General features: G+C 42.9%; 3 protein-coding genes across 5 annotated transcripts in view; 1 reads left to right on the top strand and 2 right to left on the bottom strand.

The window, feature by feature from the left end:
- The window catches only part of LOC115576331 (myosin-9), a 32676-nt gene extending 29594 nt beyond the window's left edge, over positions 1 to 3082 (bottom strand). For both annotated transcript variants that reach the window (XM_030408882.1, XM_030408883.1), the window contains exon 1: positions 2810 to 3082. The gene's annotated coding sequence lies outside the window, so the exon portion shown is untranslated. The remainder of the gene's footprint in view (positions 1 to 2809) is intronic.
- Positions 3083 to 10905: 7823 nt separating this feature from the next.
- On the bottom strand, positions 10906 to 15182 carry txn2 (thioredoxin 2). Of its 2 annotated transcripts, XM_030408922.1 has the most exons (4): positions 15035 to 15182; positions 13470 to 13747; positions 11986 to 12109; positions 10906 to 11793 (listed from the first exon to the last, which is right to left on the bottom strand). In XM_030408922.1, the coding sequence occupies exons 2-4, from the start codon at positions 13745 to 13747 to the stop codon at positions 11677 to 11679; spliced, it is 519 nt and encodes a 172-aa protein (XP_030264782.1). In that variant the 5' UTR covers positions 15035 to 15182; the 3' UTR covers positions 10906 to 11676. The 2 variants fall into 2 exon arrangements, with proteins under 2 accessions (XP_030264782.1, XP_030264781.1); XM_030408921.1 differs by lacking the exon at positions 15035 to 15182 and having other exon boundaries at positions 13470 to 13762.
- A 2000-nt stretch (positions 15183 to 17182) lies between these two features.
- Positions 17183 to 18212, top strand: LOC115576099 (uncharacterized). The gene is made up of 2 exons (XM_030408610.1): positions 17183 to 17437; positions 17471 to 18212. Exons 1-2 carry the CDS (start codon positions 17383 to 17385, stop codon positions 18121 to 18123), a joined length of 708 nt encoding a protein of 235 aa, XP_030264470.1. The 5' UTR covers positions 17183 to 17382; the 3' UTR covers positions 18124 to 18212.
- Positions 18213 to 19705: the final 1493 nt, after the last annotated feature.

Raw genomic sequence — 19705 nt, 5'->3', positions numbered from 1 at the left:
TGGTTAACTCACACTGTGGTTTAATAGCTTTTTGGCAGGAAACAGCTGATGCAAAGTATGGTTCTGATTACTGCAAATGAGAGCAACAAGGTGCCGTTCTTACTCTCCCTCTCTCTCTGAGCCCGCTAACGCTTTGAACAATAAGAAGCAGGTTTGGGTGAAAGAACGTCAGATTTTTGTACGGCTTCAATGCCCACTCTGACTTGAGGTTAGTTTCATGCACAATTTCTTTGCAAATACTCAGCCAACTTGCCATACTAAAAATCGGTAGTGCGTGCAAGCATACCAGAGTGTGTTTGTTTCCCATAGTGCAAACACAATGATGTGCCATCTAACAGAGCAAACACAAATTGTACAGACAGAGCACAACACTAGTGTACATGCACAATGACACGACACAGACAGACTGTCTTTTAGATTGACTGTCTCATTCTAATTAGGCCTGAGATTGTAAAACCAAAACATTTTAAATTAAAATATCAAGTGTGATGCTTTAACATAAGCTTTTGTTTTCGGCTACATACATGAAAGTTGGTTACCTGTGAGCATTCATACACTGGGTGCAAACTACCTAAAATGTCATAGGGGCTAGGCAATCTGGAGTAATATTTATAATGATCAGAAAACATTAATCTACATAGAGGTTACCTGAAGTCTTTCTTAGACGATATGCTTTACTACATCTCCTAAACTAATTCAAATCAACAGTTAGGCCTACTAACTTTATTTAACAAAACTGTCATCATGTTTTTTCATATTGTAATTCTGCAGTTGCTACATGTATATATAGCATTAGTTTACGCCTGTCCATCCTGGAAGAGAGATCCTCCTCAGCAGATCTTCCATGAAGCTTCTACTTTACTCTGTTGAAGGTTTTTTGTGGAATTTAACTTTATCTGAATGAAGTGGCTAAGATTCAAGGGTGTCTTGTGTTTTATAGTTTGAAGCCCAGTGAGCCAAAGGTATTACTTTAGACTGTATAAATAAAATGTTCTTAACTTGGCTTGATATTGATATATCCCATAAAAATGTCATGGAAAACTCTTGTAGCCTCACTGATGTTCATCACAGTACACTGCACTGTAATTAGAAGACAAACCTGGTCATTTTCAGCTTGTGTTCTTGTGTATTTCAGGAATCATTGCGGCTAAAATAGAGCCAATTGATAGAACAACCAATGCCTATTTACCCCCTTTAAAATGCTCTCTGCTCATTCCGCTATCAGAATCTGCCAAACTGCTTTTCTGTACCCAGCCCAAATGCATGTGAATTGCAAGCCAAATTTGAGGCATTAAGTGCCAAATCCTAAATGTATTTTGTGAAGAATGCAAATGTTTTAAATGGTCTCACCTTCTCCGTCTAACCCTCCTCTCCTTTACTCTTCTCAGGTCCTGTGTTCTGAATATTAAACATTTTATGTGACTCTTATCTATTCCAGAGATTCTCGAACTTGTCACGTCAATGATCCTCACAATGGATGCACATTACACAACAGACAGCCAGTTTCAGAAGAATCTCACATAAGTATTTGCCTCAGAGTACTAAAATGCTTTTTAAAGTCTTCACAGCAATACAAAGATAATACTAAGTTCACTATAAATTACATCACAGTGACGAACCTCATGTCTGTCGTTTTTTCCAACTTCCAGAAAATGATGATACATAAAATATTCTATTCCTACTGTTGCTCGGGACCTGCTCGGGATGCAGCCCACTCGAGGACCCCTCTTTGTCCACTCACCCCACTTTCCGAATCACCGATTTATGCTATACAATAATTGTAACCAGGCTTCTTTTAAAAAGGGAGATTTATCTGATGTTACTTGATGGTGAATTAAGTTAGGCCTATGTTTATAAATACACGCTAATATCCCATATTATAATAACTGGTAATCAAATACTGATGTACTGAACTTCTAATATCCATATGATTCAAACTCATGATTCTGTCCCACCCATTCAATTCGAAAGGACGCTCATCTACAGCAGATCGAGGGTAAGCTATATTGAAGATAATCGACTATGTCCTCCAGTGAACTAAATCACAGCCAAATGTATTCCTTGTTTGCCGGGGGCCCCTTTGAAAACCCCTCAAGGGCCCCGGTGTGCCAGCAGCACGACTATAAAGTCATACAGAAAGAGTGCACATGCAGATGACACGGTTCAGTGAGGTTGAGCTGGTCGCGCGGCGGAAAAGCACAGAGCCGTTTTTTTTTTTTTTTCCCTGTCCACCGGTGAACCACTGACGTCATGCCGCCAGCCAGACATGACTGGCCACACACAGCGTCTGTTTCTGTCCGCTATAATCCGAAAAGTTCTACCAAACCAATCATTAATAATACATTTCCTGGTGTCCCGGACGGAGCCGGTGTACATGTAGTCGGAAGTCACTTTTCTTACATTTCTATCCAACTCGAGCTCAAACTCTTCACCGGCCTTTCCTGCAACTCATTCAAGCGAATCACTTCCTGCCTCTACCGTTATGGCTTTTAGCTTCTCGCCGACTGCCACAATGCTGATGCTGTGTTTGACGACCACTGCCCTACACATCACACACACGAACTCGTATTTAAGTTTGAGAGGAGTAAATATCCGTGCTACGGTGCCGTGAAGTTAAACAGACCCCGGTTTAAATCTGTTAATTAGCCCTCACTCCACCCAGCGCGGTTGCTGAAGTTGCAGCCGTGAACTAGCGGCCGTGCTTCCTGGTTCAGTGCACTTGCTGGAGTGACGGGCGGATTGAATGAGTTATGAAAGGAGCACATAGAGAACGCATGGCGGACAAAAATGTACAAGCTGGGAATATTACCTGCTTTTTGGGTGCAGTACGCCTTTCAGAGGGTGGCTAACAACAACCGGGTGGCTCAGTCAGCGTCGCCGTGAGTCAAACTTCTTTTCCTGTCGACAGCAGCTTCGCAGAGACTTCGGGCTAAACTACAGCGCTCGTTTCCTCCCTCTCTTTCTCTAGTTCAGTCACTCTTTCTATCTTTTTTTTTCTCTCCCCTTCTTCCTTCTGCCCTCCCTCCTCCACTGGCTGCTCACTGGTTCGCGTAATTTCAGTCAGTGCGTAGCCAGCAGGAGCCGGGGTGCGGTCCAGGACGAGGCGGGTCCAGCCTGTCTGTACCGCCTCTCTAAACCAATGACAGCCGCGCTCTGATAATCCGCACACTTTGGACCAATCGCGTTCTCCTAAAGATGTGCCTAACTGGAGGGGAGACGGCCACTGGGCAGGGCGAAACGCGCAGAAAAAACTGAACTTGAAAGAGTTGGGAGGGAGGGAGGGAGGGAGAGGGTGAGGGAGGGGGGCGCAGATAAAGCTGTGTTTAATGAGAAAGGTATGTGCATACTAAGGATTTTTATGACCATATAAGTACTAGCCACTCTCAGGATGGACTGCATCATCCCGGGTCTCCCCATGTGTCAGCAGGGTCTAGTCTGAACACTGTCTGCTTTGAAAACAGTAAGAAGTACTGTACTGTTTTTGATACTGTTTCTGCTTTAATGATGAAAAAAAAACAATTATTATTATTATTATTATTATTATATTGCTGCACATTATTTATCCATGTAAGTGGCATTGTCCCCTCCAGAAGGGGGTCAGAGGTCAGCTGCAGAACAGGGCCAATAGAGCTCATAAGGATTTAGTGTGTGGCCCAAGTACATGTTGGCAGGGTGGCTATTGACCAATCTGGCCTTGAGCTTCCCTTGTTTGAACTATATAAAAACACTCAGGGATCATGTCACTGTTAAAAACAAATAATTTCCTCCCCATAGGTCCCTGTTTCCAGCAAGGGAATTCAAATATTTCATACAAACTACATCATATAAACAATTACTTCTCGCTTGCCAGAGTCCTTGGATGCAAGTAAAACAAACTGATTTGGGTTACCTTCTGCACTATTTTAAATGCACCAGTGCATCTCTCAGCTGAAGACTGAGAGACCCAACAAGACATAAAGTGCAGCACAGTCGTGCAGTTTACTTTCACAGCTTCCCATCGCTCTAACAGGTAAGGCTAGATTCATGACCAGACATGTCGATACTACATGGGAACCTCCGCAGGTGGTGATCTAATTGATTTGAAGGAAACACTTGTTCAGTCTTTAAATCACTTTTGACATTTGTTTCCCCTGGCTCTTTTTAAAAAGGCCCGACTTTTTCTTCGGAAGCGTAAGCATTAAAGATGACAGCGGTAGATACAGAGAACAGGTTTATGTACTTAACCTGAAATCAGATAAAAAAGCAACAGGTATCTGGAATATGTGTGTTTAATTTGATCCCTTAATGAGGAATAAGAAGAGACGAGTAAGATTAAGGGCTGGCGAGACAGTGCAAGAAAACTGAGCAACAGAGAGAAGAATGAAATGATGAATGTTGAGATGAAAGTTCTTGCGGTGCCGTTGCCAAAGTCTACACAGAAGAATGGAACAGCACAAAGTGAACCTGTTTACTTCAAATACTCTCCTGGGATTCAGACTGGGTGATTTGAGCCCTGTTTGTCGAGTGGAACTGAAGGCACACAGCCAATGCACATGCCACAACCAGCAGGGAGACATTAGCAATGGAAAATAAATATTTTTTACTTTGTCAGTGTGAAGTTTGGATTGCACAACTGCAGCTTTGATCAGTAACAAAAAATAAAATAAAAATGACTCAGTTGTGACATTTGGACAACATGGGTTGCACATGGATCGAAAGAAAGTGAAGTTGGCAAGCTAAAAGAGAAGTCTAAATAGTCATAAAAAAGTAATGGATTGATGGTTGAAATAGATACCCTGGTTAAAACTGGGCCCTTAATAAACAGATTAAGCCAAAGGGATGAATGGTTAAAATGTTGGCTAAAGTAAGGGATAAATAGATAAAACAACCTACAAACAGTTAGAATAGTTAGCTAAAAGTAATTGATAAATCATTAAATTATCAGTTGAACAGTTTCAAGATTCTTTATACGAGATTATTATAATAACAGGAAAAAATTATTTGCTATGTAAAGATACAGTGGATTAATGGCATCATGAGCGGAAAAGGGTGTCACAATCCCTTTATGTTCTTTAGTTTTGTGAGCCACGAGTGGCTAAATCGCTCCAATGTGACTGAGAGTTGGCTTTTTTCTCTTCAGTCAGTGCGTTTACATGCACAGTTTAGTCGGATTACAGCCATTGTTCGACTATGCAACTCAATCAGACAACTGCAATTATCCGAGTATACATGCCGGTGAGAAAATCGGATTATTGGGCCGGAGCATGTCATACCCCGGTACGATAGGTGGCGTTTCAACTAGACACACCCTGGCTCTTTACGTCACCAGCTGCCTCGGCATTCAAGAAAGATTGTGTACGAAGAGCGAGACGAAGCTACATCTTTTTACATTTCGTATATGGTGTACATGATAATTACACAAACTAGGTGCACAATGGCGCTCTTTCTTGCGGCGATTTCGGAGGAAAGACGCCGCCGCCGTCCGTCTACTTCAGGCTCACGGCCCCGGGGAAAAAATCTTGCACCTGCGCGGAACGCAAAATCCGATCCGATCCGATGGAACGTATACACGCAGGACTAATGCGACTATCAATCGAATAATCTGGGTGCTTTAATTCGACTATGAGAAATCCGATCCAGTCCGATTTTAGTCAGACTAAGGTGCATACATGCATCTTAAAAATCCGATCATAGTCGGACTAACACAGTAATTCGTTTTTCTTGAGTGTCATGTAAACGCACTGCATGTGTAGGTAACTTGATTTTATCTGTGGCTGGCTAGAACAAGCATGATAGCTAACTAGCTGTTACGAATGTGGTCGGCAAAGGTTGAAATTGCTAGATGTCGCTGAATGTCACATACAGCACCTTTAAATAGTTAGCCAAAGATAGCCAACAGTTGAGCAGTTGAAGTAGTCAGGCAAAGTGAAGGATAAATGGTTAAAATAGCTAATGGACAAGCAGTTTAACGTCGTGGTCCTGTCATTTCGTCCATTGTTTGTGTTCTTGTGCTCCTCACAAGCCTAATTTTCCCGTCCACACTGGTCTTGCATCCGTCTTATTAGCCCAGCCCATTACCTGAGTCCTCAGCTTTCCCTCCACACCTGCTCTACATCTCCTTTATTAGCCTTCCCTCCTCCCAGTGTTTCTGCAGTCCTTTCCCTGTTTCTAACGTAATGGGTCAATTGTTAAAGGGTCAAGCGTCTGCCACAAGGAAAACCAATATAAACTTGACAACCAACCTAAACACTCCTTCCGTGTCGTTCATATTGTTAAATAACTTCCGATTTAAAATACAAATTCATCTGGAACATGAAGGGTCGTGCTCATGCTGATGATCAGTTTGAATCTGGCAGAGCTGTGGGGACACATCTGAATAAAAAAAACAACTTAACCCCGGTTTAAAGGGAATAATAAAGGTAATTCTACTCAAACAAGCCAAAGATCGACCTTTTTCTGTTTTATCATCTCTCCTGCTCTTAGGGAGTGATACCAGACTGAGGGAACACGAAACAGATGTTGCTGATCTGAGGTCCAGGGATAAACAACTTTTCAACAAGATCTGATGCAAAAACTGCCTCTATAAGTGACATCAACGCACATCGCCATCTGAATTCTCAGCTACACAGTTAAACACACCCCGAAAAGGCAACTTTCAAGTCAATTTACCCCGAGAAGTAACAACATAACAGGTCATCAGGCATGCCTGGCATCCCCTGGAAAACAGGAAAAAGCACATTTTTCTGTTCAACGTGTGATTTACGTCCGCTATGTGTCATTATGACAGGAATGTGTCGGTGTGTTTTCCTATAGTTTTAGCAGCTGGGCATCACATGCATGTAGAGCAAAACACAGAACATTCAGTGTGCATGCCTGGAAAAATCAATAAATCTCACAGTCTCTCTCTCTCTCTCTCTTTGGATGGATGGGAAATATCCAAAGATTTCAGCAGAGAGGTCAGAGGTCACCCTGTCACTCGTTACTTGAGCAGGACCAGATGCCGGTAGAGTAAAGAGGCCTTAGAGGAGGAGAGTGATGGGAAAAGGAAAAACAAAGGGACCTCTTGCGTACAACAAAGTACTAAAATAAGCGCATTTTTAATCGAAAGCAAGTTCCTGCTTGACAGAAAGTTCACGTGTAACAAAAACCTTGTGTGAAAAGACTACATGATTCACACAACAGTGGCATGAGACAAAACAAACAGACCTGGGCACCGGCAGAAATGTGGGATTAAAACGCAGGCACGAATTACCAAATATGGACACTTCTGACCTCACTATCTCCCTCCCTCTCCCTGCCTCCTGCTCTCCTTTTCACTGTGACCTAGTCTCTCTCTCTTTTTCCCTTCGGCTGGTCGTAAGGGTGTGTCTGTAATTCAGGGTGTGTGAGGCCATTATATCATCCAGTCGGAGAGAAAGGGACCCATTCAGTGACAGCATGTTAAAAAGGGTGGCATGTTTAACTCACTGACCACTCTTGCTGTGTAATTACTTGTGTGAGTTCATGTGTGCGGGCGTTCACGCTCGAGTGTCTTGGTGGGAATGTGCGCCTCCGTGCCCTCGTGCGCGAGAGATACGTGCATGTGTGCCTCCAGCGGCTCAGATCTGTGTCCATTTTCACAGTGCAGAGGTTGTTAAACACTCCCGTCCGACCCAGATTATCTAACCTGACATACGCCTCGAGCGTGAGCCCGGCGTAAACACATCTCCCTTCATTCCAGCGACCAGCCCTTTGTGTTTCCTTAAACATCCTTCCCCAGCCATGCACGAGCCCCCCCCCGCCAAGACTATTTACGCAACTCGCCTGAGTTCACAAAGCCTCCTGACATTATAAGAAGCAAAGTGTTTGTTTGCGTGTGCCGGAAAAAAAGGCCCGAACCACAATAATTGAGAGCAACTATAGCTTTTAAGATAAAACAATAATGAGATTATGGCACGGGGACTGGTTGTTTATTCTGCCTTCTGTCTTTTAGTCTGCCAAGTTTCCTCCTCCTTTCCTTGGTAATTAGTACACAGGAAGGAGCGATAAGACACATGCTCGCTCACAAAACTCAGGAATGTGGGGTAAAGGGACAATACGCGTAGCTTTCCCATTTTGCCGGGATGCCTCTTTGCTCGTTTATCACCTGCGCTGATTTGACAGCATTGTAGGACGTGTGCGTGTTGCATGGGAAGAAGGTGGAGGGGATATAAACAGCAACAGTGGTTGCATTGTCTGTCTCGGGCTGGTGTTTGTCTGGAACAGAATGGACTCCCAACAAGGTGGAGGGGGCAGCATGTGTTTCATATATAAATACAGCCATGTATTTACTACAAACACAGAACACTCTAAGGCCGTGCCAAACGTGGGTGTTGTTAACATAGTTGCTCGCTCTCCCACACACACGCACACACACATTTCGACACGTACATTGCAAAAGCATTTGGATCCATGGCAAGAGATCTAATATCAAACAAACACACAGCAAACATTAACAGTTTCAGGCTCCGAGAGAGGCGGGCAAATTGGGACGGAGTCACTAGAAGAAATCTGCAACCCGTTTGCTCAGCAGCAGCAGCAGCAGCAGCAGACGCTGGCTTCCCCTGTCTTTTTTTTGCCTTATATGGTCACAAGAGTGGTTGAGTAAGAGAGAGAGACAGCCGGAGCGAGGATGGAGGTGTGGTCTATTGTTTTTGGCGGAAGAGGTGTAGGGTTACGCTCTGCTCTTGAACCTTTGGAGCTAGTCGTCATCTATTCGGTCACCCCTTTCCCCTGTCTGAAGGCAGACAAAGAGGATGAGCAGACAACACAGGGGAGGGTGTGTGGGCGGGTGTGTGAAGGCGGGGGTGCAGCCTGATTCATGAGTGTGAATCCTGAGGCCCTCAGACCAGTCACTGATTGTCAAGGAACAAGCAGAATGTGGTTTAAAATGGCAGATCATTATCTAAAGGTGCTGTCGTGCGGTCCCAGGCGTCTCTAAACTATGCAGGAATGCCTTTCATCCTGCACGCAACAATTGGTGCATACATCTGGATCGCTTGGTTCGCTCACACCTGCTTACGTAATGCCAGAGGAATTCCCCCACATTCAACAAACCACCGGTTGCTACCGAGCAGCCCTTCATGAACACATCCCTGGGCTTCGTCTGAGATGATCTAATCCAAGGCAGGACCACTAAATGTGCAGATGGAGCTTGTCAAATGATGTGCATGTAATAAGCAGTCTGGAAGCCCTCGGCATGATTCTGTCAGCTGTGGGCTCTCTAATGACATGCCAGGTTGGGAAGGCAGGCAAGGGTGGGAATGTTTTTCAGTTAGCGAGTCGTGAGAGAAGAGGGGATGATGAAATGTTGACTGGAGGGACTCTCTGACTGCAGGTGCTCTCCTGTCTCCGTCAGCCTCACCTGACCGCATAAACATGAGTGTTTCTCACGGGCGATGACACAGAAATGCCTTAATCACACACAAACACACGCACGCTTTCAGTTCATAGGAAAGGGTTCCTGCACAGTAAGAGGCGATACACTGGAGAATCACAATACTTGTAGAAACACTTTGAAAGGGCTCCAAGGTCACTCCGGCAACATATCACCAGAGCAACCGCCAACTGGAGCTGACATTAGCCAATTAGCTCAGTTAGCCCTGCAGCTAGCGATCCAGACTGGGAGCTCAGAGTGGTACAGAGAACTGAGGTCACACCCCTTCCTGTGGATCTCATCGGACAAACACACTTAAGATCCTACTTGAATTGTGCCATGAATTACACGTGGTGTTTGTGAATTAAAAAGATCACTTTCAAAGTCAACAAAGTCGCTGTTCGTGATTTAGGCTCTCAATTATGAAACAGGATGGGCTGGGCCTTTGTCGGTTAGCACGTCAGCTTTAGTAGCAACATATTGCAGCAACACAGTAGCCTACCGAGATGTCTTTGGCTTAATGTCCAGCTGTTATTTCTTCAGATTCTGTGGATGATTTCATTCAGCTCCGTTAACTTGTGCATTGGGTTTGAACATAGAAACGTTTTGGATGGTCTAAGTACTTCTCAACCAATACCTAACAAAGGTCTAGTCATTTTAATAATGCAGGATTCTTACGTATCATATCTTTAACGGAGTCTTACATATCGCACCTTTAAATTACCTTGTTAAATGGTGCTACTAAAATAAACACACCCTGCCCTACTATTCCAATGTTAATGATTTAACAGGTCCACTGATACCACGCCATTTTATCACTTTTGCTTTTACTCTGGCTCCAGACCGTGTCGGTGTGTTTCAGGGCCGGAATCCCACGCATTTAGATCTGTTGGAGACAGGCGGGTAAAACTGAAAATGTGACGTTGGAGGGTGCAGTCCACTGCGTGCTGTAGGGTCAAAGTCCATCTGACTGTAACATATGTTGACATCAACTCGCAATGCAGGGGAGAAAGGTGGTTTTGGTGAAGGATTTTTGGTCAGGTGCGAGATTCAAAACATTATTAAGTCAAGATTACAGAGAAAGAAGGCTGACACTGTTAATTTTAGGGGGGGGGGCAGGTAATTTAAAGGGCAGCAGTAAGTGGAGGGTGGTGTGTGGGTGTTTCAGTCACGCTGATGAGAGGGTTGTGACAGCATGAGTAACACCTACATGTTCAGACAGAAGGCAGAGAAATGCGGCTCAAAGAACACTGTAGATGTATATAAAAATGGGAATAATTGAAAGCTACTTCTAGTTTATAATTTTCTCAATGTCTTTACACTGAGAAAACCTCCCATTTATTCTCCTGGTGGGAGAAACTTCACGTCGTGGACTTAAAACTCCGGCTAATATCTGCATCCTCACAGTGCAGGCAAATCAACAACCCGGGGAGAAGCACATAACTTAAGTATTACATCAGTGTCATTAGGGGCAATAAAGCTTGGACTGTTGTCTTCTTCTTAACCACAGGCAAAAACACAACTCATACCCATAACATCTTTTGACTCCTTTATTACTTCACTTGGTCATGTTTTCGGGTACATAGAGTTCATTTGAGTAATAAACTAAATCAAACTCAATTTTGCAATTCCCACTTGACTTAAGTTTCACAGTCAGAAACCAGACACACAATGAACAGACGGAAACACACACACACACACATCTTCCTTTCTCACATTATTAGGCATAATGGTGTAAAATGACTATGAGTGGCTTTGCGCTGTTAAAGAAATGCCACCATCATGTGGACAGAAGCAGGAACTACAGGTAACACTGTCACAACCCTCATTCAATATCGTCAGGTTTAAAGTTAAATCCTCTTCAGCACTAAAGCTAAACATGTTCATCCCTCCTGTTATACAGTATAAGTGCAGTACAGCGGTGTATTTTCCATTCTACAGACGTTTAAAGCAAACTGTTACACACCGGCTCCCCCATGGAGCCGTCACGTTATAAAAGAGAAACTGTAGTTCTGTAAAATGGAGCTCAGCATAAACTAAAATGGTAAATGGAGGCACACACCCATCACTAGACAAAAGAAACAGCAGGAGACAAGAGAGACAGATGCAAAAATGCAAAGCTGAAGCGGTGTGTCTTGTGATGGGTGTGAGCATTTGGGAGTTTGCCAGCTGGAACTGTGGCATGGTTGTTTATCAGTTAGCTGTTGCTAAACAGGCTTTGGTGGCTAAGGGCTGCCTACCATGCCAGAATCATAGAAAACAGCACCATAATGGTGGTCAACGGCAGGGTGGGGACAGCTGGTTTATTGTTCAATGACTTTGCTGACAAATGAGTCCAGCTCATCATCATCTTTGATCCCCACAAAATGGTCGACGACGTCACCTCCTCGCATGGCGATTACTGTCGGAACGGCAGACACCTGGAGAGAGACCAAGTTACAACTTGTAAGACGAGTAAGATGTAATATCATGACTTAACATGCAATACATCAAGAGCTGTCACTGCAAAGTATGCCACTTGAGCAAAGTTGAATCAACATTTTTAAAACTGCATTATACAAAAACAACAAAACTCAAAGTTCAGATGGCACATCAAATGCAGTGCGTCTCACCCCATATTCAATAGCCAGGTCTGTGTGATCGTCAATGTCAACTTTTGCCATCGCAACACGGCCTTTATGTTTTGCCACAGCCTTCTCCAACCTTGGCCCGAGGATCTTACAGGGACCACACCAACTAAAAAAAGACACAAACACAACCAACGTCAATGTGTTTTTGAAAAGACACAAGTATGAGGAGTATGTGAACATATGCTCCAGAAGATTTTCAAACACAGAGCAAAACAGTTCAAAAGCATGTGGCAATTTTATTCATCTTTAATAAAGCCGAATAATAAAGAATAAAAGCATGAAGTTATGATATGTGTTTGGAAAGCAACAGGACGTTTTTGATGAGGTTTACAAAGTGTGAAACGAAAAAGAACAATTAAATGAAAGACCTTTTTACAGCTGAAATGTTGACCGTTCTGCACAGGTGTTACTACTAAAATCAATAATGGCTTTGTTTAATTCAAGGGTCCCAGTCTGCCATGACAGTGAGCCAGCATGCACAATTCCAAAGTTTTCCACTCATTCCATTTTCTACTTTTTCTTCATCATCCTATAAGCTTTACTTTATTCTTCTGATTATTATTTTCTTAGTTTGCTTTCCAATGCATCTTGGCTCATTCAGGAAAAGCAACCCAAACATTCCTTGTACTCAGCTGAACACCATCCTGAGCCTGACTGTACAGAACTGACTGTGCAGTTTAGACACACTCTCTTCAGAACTTAACTCTTATCATTGAAAATCTTGGGAGATGAAGACCTCTCTATAGGACACAGTATTTACAGCCTGTCTTTCATTAGCTGTTGTGCAGCCTCACATGACATGTGAGAGGAATCCCCACGGCCAGTTTTGTACATGTGTATTTATTTTTAACAGCAAGACACACACACACGCACATGCAACACCTACAGCCATTTAAAGACACGGGACAGCTGTGAAGAGAGGTCTTTCCCAAGGTCAGTACATAAATCTCAAACAAAAGTCACATAACAGATAAAGAAAATAAGTGAAACAATATATACCTACAGCCGAGACACATAAGCAGCATGAAAACTTCAGAGATTAGAAAACATCCATGCTTGAAGACATATTCTCAACTATCTAAGAATGATTTTAAACTTAGCAATTATTAACATTCTCACTTATATTTGTCACCTTTGAAATTAAACCTAAAGACCATCTACATGGGGTTTTATGTTGCTATATGCACAGTCTTCATTAGCCGGCTCTTTAGCCGATTGTTTACCCCATCTTCAGGATGGTAGCGCTGCCATCAGTTAATCAGTCACCCTATTATTCTATCAATAGGAAATGTGTAGATTCTAATTGTTACTTGATATTAATTGCTTGAGTAATTCAAGTAAAATGCCAAATAATATCATTAGTTGTGCTCGAATTCTTACTTTATCATATAAAAAAATAAAAAATAATTTAAAAAACACAGTTAGAAACAAAAATAATCCAATCCCTGTCTCCCCGGGGTACTCACTGTGCATGAAAGTCAATTAGTACAGGCAGCTCGCTGTTGATGACCCGCTCCGTGAAGTCCTCGTGGTCCTGAACGTTGAAGGAAACTTCACGACGGGAGGTGTGGGGAAGGGAGCGAGGCAGTGTGCGTGATGGAGAAAGGAAGGATACCCGAGGTGTGGCGGACTGCAGGGAGGTGGAAAATGAAGAGGAGGCTGTGGTGACGGTGGATGTTTTGAGGCAGCGGATGTCTTTCGCCGAGAGCGTCCAAATTCTGCGCACTAGCAGCCTGTGAGCCATCTGTGTCAAAGACATAAAATAAAAGAACAGAAGAAGAGAGTGGATTACGAGAGTTCATTGTGATTTCAGGTCAGTTTGACACTAGTTGAGGTAAAAGCAGAGAGACTGCTCAGTGTTTTTACTGTACCACAAAAGAGCACACTTATGTAAGGAGAACAAGTTTACAGCCATCCTGTATATGAAGGGTGTAGATTGGGTGGGCGTGTTTTGCTGAAGTACAACCAAGGTTCAACTACATCCTTGCATGAACATTATGTCATTGTAGCCAGAATTGGATGAGCACAGCCAGAACTAACACATCTATGAAAAACAGGTCTCATCTGATTTAATGTAAAATCTAGAATCCATTTAGCACCAGTTAAATCCCAGGACTAGGATTAGACAGAGCAGTAACAGCTTGAATTTTTAGATTATTTTTTTCAGCGAATTACAAGAAATCCACTGGTTGCAGCTTATCAGATATAGTAGAAAGGAAGTTAAAAAAACAAGTTCAAAACACAATTGAGCAACTGTTTCAAATCACTTCTTGTTGCAATCCTGATTGAGAAACTCAGTCATACTGCTTGGAAATTTAAATAGTTTTGCAGACCCGGGGACCATCAAATTGGATCAGTAGCTCACCTCCTGGAGCTGGCTGAAAAAAGCTAGGATAATAAAAACCTCTCCACTAAACTTTAATGTTCTGTTATCCATATACATTAGTTTCTGTTGCCAACAGCTTGTTAATTTGCACTCTAAAGCACTATGTTTGTATTTTTAGGACCTTTCTTTGACTGGTGAGTTATTTAGCCAGTTGACTCCACAAACACTTTGGCAGCAAAGCAACAAAATCTATCTGTTGGACCTGTGTGCTGTCAGTCTTCAGGAGTTTGAAGTGATCGAGGTCAGCATCATTAAGACTGTCTCTCTCTTTCCACAGCCATGTTGCTCTGCTGTTGTTACACTCGCACGCTACAAAGATAAATAAACTAACAAGCTTAAAAACGCTCTCATTTGTCTTAATGAACATTTGCTCGTTAACCCCTTGTCCACTCCCCACCAACTCAGTCGGAGGTATCACCACAGCCCCATATGTTTGCTACGTTTCTACCGGCGGCTCGTTTCCTCCATTAACCTCCGTTACGTATGACTTTGCCCTCTCTTCGTCCTCCTCCTCCTAACCTTCCCCTCCGGCGCCTTTTTCCTCGTTGTGAAACACACGAACACTCGAACCGGACAGTTCCGCATCACATTCCCGAAATGTCACACAAAACACAAACTTGTCAAAAACGTATTTTCTGTGTTTACCTTGCTGTTTAGCTAGCGTTGATCTTGGCCTCGCGCACCAGTGAAGTGCTTCCGCTTTGGTGCCGCAGATAGAAAACAGACCGACGAGTTTATGAAGACTTCTCGCGGCCGCAGTGACGTGAGTAGCGCCATCGCCTGGCCAGGTTGGGAAGCACAGGGTGGCCTGCTTACCAAAAGCAATGTACAAGGGAGAGATTCGTCTTTAAAAACAAGGGAATACATGTATTATTTCTGTAGTATTTATTGTCAGCGGTGAATAGTAACTAACTACATTTATTCAACTACTGTATAAATGCAGTTTGTATGTAGTCAAATGTGGTAGCCTACTTTTTTTCTACTCCACCACATCTATTTGATAGATTGAGTTACTTATTTACAGATGCAGAATTTATGAAATACAACAAATTCCAAATTATACTAGTAGCTCATGACCTCGTCACTAAATACCTCAGAAACATATCGCCTTTGAGTCCCCTCGCACATTTTTATAAAACATGTTATATTTATTTAGAATGATCCCTTCAAATGAGATGGATAGAGCAAGAGATAGTATAGAAGCCTACAGTCCTGTATAATCAAAACGTGTGGTTTTTACAATTCAATTTTAATTTGATTAGATCCAACACACAAGTTTCATTATGTTATGTAGTGAGCCGAGGAGGTGCTAGTGGGTATAACGTTTGGACAGAGCCAGGTTAGCAGTCTTCACACTAAGCTAAGCTAACCATGCCAGCTGCTGACTCTAACTCTAAACCTATATTAGATAATGATACAAAAGTTGTATGTTATTTGTATGATACCTTTACAATCAAAACATGTCAAAACTTCAAGCTGTATCTTTACAGGTATTTTTTAAATATATATATATATATTTTTATTTCTCAAGAGAAAATCATTCATGTAATGTACAAACATACTGATAATCGGTCTAACAGTTTGCAATTTTCTTTTGAGCAGTGTTCCCAGCCCCCCACCCTTAAAGGGATAAACCGACAAACACACAAACATAAAAGTACAAATATAAATATAAATGAGTATAAATGAATTAAATGAACAGGTATTTAATGCATAAATATCTTGACGAAAGGTTGGCTTTATGCCTTGCTAAGCTAATTGTCTCCTGGCGCTCGCTCCATAGAAGACATTAGAGCTGCTGTAAGTGTTATATATGTATTTTTTTTTTATGAAAACTAGTATCAAAATGCTTTATATTCCGACAGTAATCACCGTTAAAGTGTTTTTGGTCGGGAGTAAGAGAGGAGGGAGGGGAATGCTAAATGCGTAACAGACAGAAGGTTAGCTAAACCCACCACAAGGCTTTAACACAAGTGGTGGGATATCAGTCTTCTCATCTGAATCTTAGAAAGCCAATAACAGTACTTAATGTCAAATGTGGACAACTGACTTTGTTGTTGTGAGACAGCCTGCCAATATCAGTGATAACATGACCAGAAGAGGCACTCAGGTTTTCACATTTTTATTTGTGTGATAAACAATGTAAACGATAAACACATAATAAGTGGTGAGTGGATTTTTTATTTATTCATTTTTTTTTTTGTAAACCCTCCTTTCTGCTCAGGTTTAATCATAAATTATTGAGAGGGAATGGTTGGTGGACTTGTGCCTTTCATGTCCGGGAGGGCAACAGGATGAAAGGGAGAGAAAAGGTGGGTGGGTTGTTTGGACTGGAGATGGGTGTCTGTCGGCCGAGGCTCAGTGAAAAAAGTCAGACCAAACAACACAGTGTGGACTTTAGAGGACTGCAGACGAGTCGTCCGACGGGGATAATGTGAAGAGACTGGATTACTAGATACGTCGTTTTGGTAAATGAGGTCCTGATGATGAAGCCGTGTGGAGGATGTTCTTGTGGTCATTTCTGCTGAGAGGCATCATCATGACCACCACAAACATGCCCCTGTGTGGATGAAGAGTCGTACGTATGGCTGACATCACACCTCTGCTGATGTTAAACTACCTCCATATGCACAATTTTGTGTTTTTTTTTTCTCAGTCCTTTTAAAGGTGAAGCTGTGAAGCAGATTGCTAGCTCACTTTGGACTGTTGTGGATGTGCGTGCAGGGAGTATCTGAACACTTTTGAGCAGGATGCATAAAAGCATCGAGAGTAAAGTTGGAACTGGGAGACCCTCCTCATCCAGTCTTCGACCTCCTCCTCTGTTTCGCAGCATCGGACCGCCTGGGTCGTCTGCCAGCCTGCCCCCACACCGACGACTGCGCTCTTTATTCTGCAGGTCCAGAGCTGTGCTGCCGGCAGACACACGCCCCACTGAGGTTTCAGATACGTGCATTTTTACGAATATACAGGCTGACAGCCATGCTCGTACAATTATGTGCCCACTGGGGTGCACTGATGCACTCTCAGAGGATGTCACAGTGTTGAATGAACTTCAGCATGGAGTGGACTCAGATCTGCACAGGAGAGCTGTGTTTAGGTCAGGTTTGTTTGCAGGCACACGGACGGCAGCACAAGGAAGCCTTCAGGTGCAATGCGGTCAGCAGGACAGACAGCTGTTTTCTCACATCTGTCCATCTGCACGGTCGAATGGGAGAAACAGAGGCAGACAGGGCAGACTGGTGACTCCACTTCAGACATCAGAGGATCCAGCAGCGATCAAAGAAAAGCAGCAGCAGAAGAGGAGAAAGCGGAGCTATAAGGTGGACTGCACAGGGAAACAGAAATATGTGGTCCCATCACACACTGAGAGGGAGGAGGATGCCAAGCTCTCTGAGTGGTTACAAAGTCTGGGTATTGCAGACAGCCGTGAGAAGAGCTCCGTCACCACAAACAACCAGCAGCGGCTGTTTGTATCCAGATGCAGGGGGTTAACGGGGGAGCAGGAGACAGCGGCAAGCCACAGGAGAGACAGGCGGCCCCATTTCCTCCCTCCCATCTGTCAGTCGACCTCCCTCCTACATGTGCCCCTCCTGCTCCCTGAAAACTCCCCCCCACCCTCACCCTGCTCTCACCCGGACGCCCCAGTCCTTTCACTCCCTATACCGCTGCTGGGGCCGTTCTCATCAAGGAGGAAGTCTGATGCTGTCGGCCAGCCAAAGAGGGGAGAGCGCTGACTTCCTCAGGACTGCAGACGGTGGTTGTGTACTGACGTTAGAGTTTCTGATTTATGTCTTGCGATGTTCTCACTGGCTCTTGCGTGATTCATTTGAGCATATTAAAAACATTATGGATTAAGGATCTGTGTATGTTATTCTAAGTGTGATCTTTGTTGTTGTTTGTTTGCTTATACATTCGCTTAATCTCTTTTTGTTAGAATAATCAACAGGTGGACAAAAAAAAAAACGTGAACACTTTACATTATTACACAACATTTTTCATAGACTTACAGGGGTGATTTAGCAGTGATTCTCAGCCTGGGGTGAATGTACCCCAGGGTGAACTCCTACAGTTGCCAGGGCTACAATGAAAGATTGTACAGTAGCTCACAAGTATAAAAAGGAGAAATAATTTGATTTAAAATTGAAGGTTGTCATATTTAGTCTGCCATGACACCTGAACACCACATGTTCCGCTGTTACAGCTATTGGCAGGCGAGCAGAGCAGGCTTAAAAGTTAACTACAAGAAGCCTAGCCATATAACTAAAGACTTTGAATAAATAATTAAAAAGTACAACTAACAGTTATACAACTGCAATAGGTTAGATATTACAAATTATGGATGCATATTTTTAATTGTTAAAAGTAAAAGTTCAAATGGAAAGCTACAAGAAAAACTTAGCTTGCTTAAAAGCAGCCTAGCTCTGATGGATATCGTTTTGAAATACTAAAAGTTATGAATGACTAGTTAAATTAGACAGTTGAAAGTAACAAATAACTAATAGATAAAAAGATAGCTTTAATGCTAAACATTCTGATAGCTAAAAGTAAAAGATAAACTGTAAAAGTACACAGCTAAAAGTAATGAATACATGTTTGAAGTAGCTACCTTAAATCAGTTATGATTAAATTGCTGAGACAACTGAACATAAACAGTTTTAAAAAGTTAGCTAAAAGTAGGCTATATGGTTAAAACGTATCATTCTGCCAAGTTGTGTTAACTGGGCTAGCAGGCCTAGCGTTAGCTTCTAATTCAAACGTGACCAAACAAGCCTCAACATTGACAGTTCATCTGTATGGAAACACAAGTGTAACAATAACCCCTTTAAAATGACTGACTGACTGAGTTTGATAATAAAAAAATAAATAAAAATATGTATAAAAGAACACATTCAGGACGTGATGGGTGGTGTTGATGAACGGTTGGGGTAAGAGACGACAAAGGTTAGGAACCACTTTTGTAGAAATGTTTATGGTATTGCATCCATCCTGTTTTTGACTAGTGTGCATAAAAAAAACCCAAAGTTATTACAGAGTTGAGACGGATGTTTATTTCAGCCGCTGTGTGATCTGTTTTTCTGCATCTTGTCCTCAGCTCTCCTCCAGAGGGCGCTGTCCCTGGAACAGACAGGAGGTGGCGAGGTGGATGTTTATTAGACTGTGGCGGTTGGGGCCTGAACAGAGCCGTACTCTGTGTCCCTGCTGAGGTGGGATCTGTGTGTCAGGACCAGAACACACGAGCCTCAGTCTGTCTTACCGCTCGCCTCACGTACCCCTCCTGCACATGTTTACCCTCAAACGCAGCCCAAACTGTTTGTG

Source organism: Sparus aurata, chromosome 23, assembly GCF_900880675.1.
Source record: "Sparus aurata chromosome 23, fSpaAur1.1, whole genome shotgun sequence".
NCBI classification, from domain to species: Eukaryota; Metazoa; Chordata; class Actinopteri; order Spariformes; family Sparidae; genus Sparus; species Sparus aurata.
This window is presented reverse-complemented; position numbering and strand designations above follow the sequence as displayed.

Coding starts and splice junctions, on each gene's coding strand:
- txn2 (XM_030408921.1), bottom strand. CDS start 13,762: ATGTCTTTGACACAGATGGCTCACAGGCTGCTAGTGCGCAGAATTTGG. Junction 12,110..13,469: donor CTAATTGACTTTCATGCACA/GTGAGTACCCCG, acceptor GTCTTTTTTTAG/TTGGTGTGGTCCCTGTAAGA. Junction 11,794..11,985: donor ACCTGGCTATTGAATATGGG/GTGAGACGCACT, acceptor GTCTCTCTCCAG/GTGTCTGCCGTTCCGACAGT.
- LOC115576099 (XM_030408610.1), top strand. CDS start 17,383: ATGTGCCCACTGGGGTGCACTGATGCACTCTCAGAGGATGTCACAGTG. Junction 17,438..17,470: donor GGATGTCACAGTGTTGAATG/AACTTCAGCATG, acceptor CAGATCTGCACA/GGAGAGCTGTGTTTAGGTCA.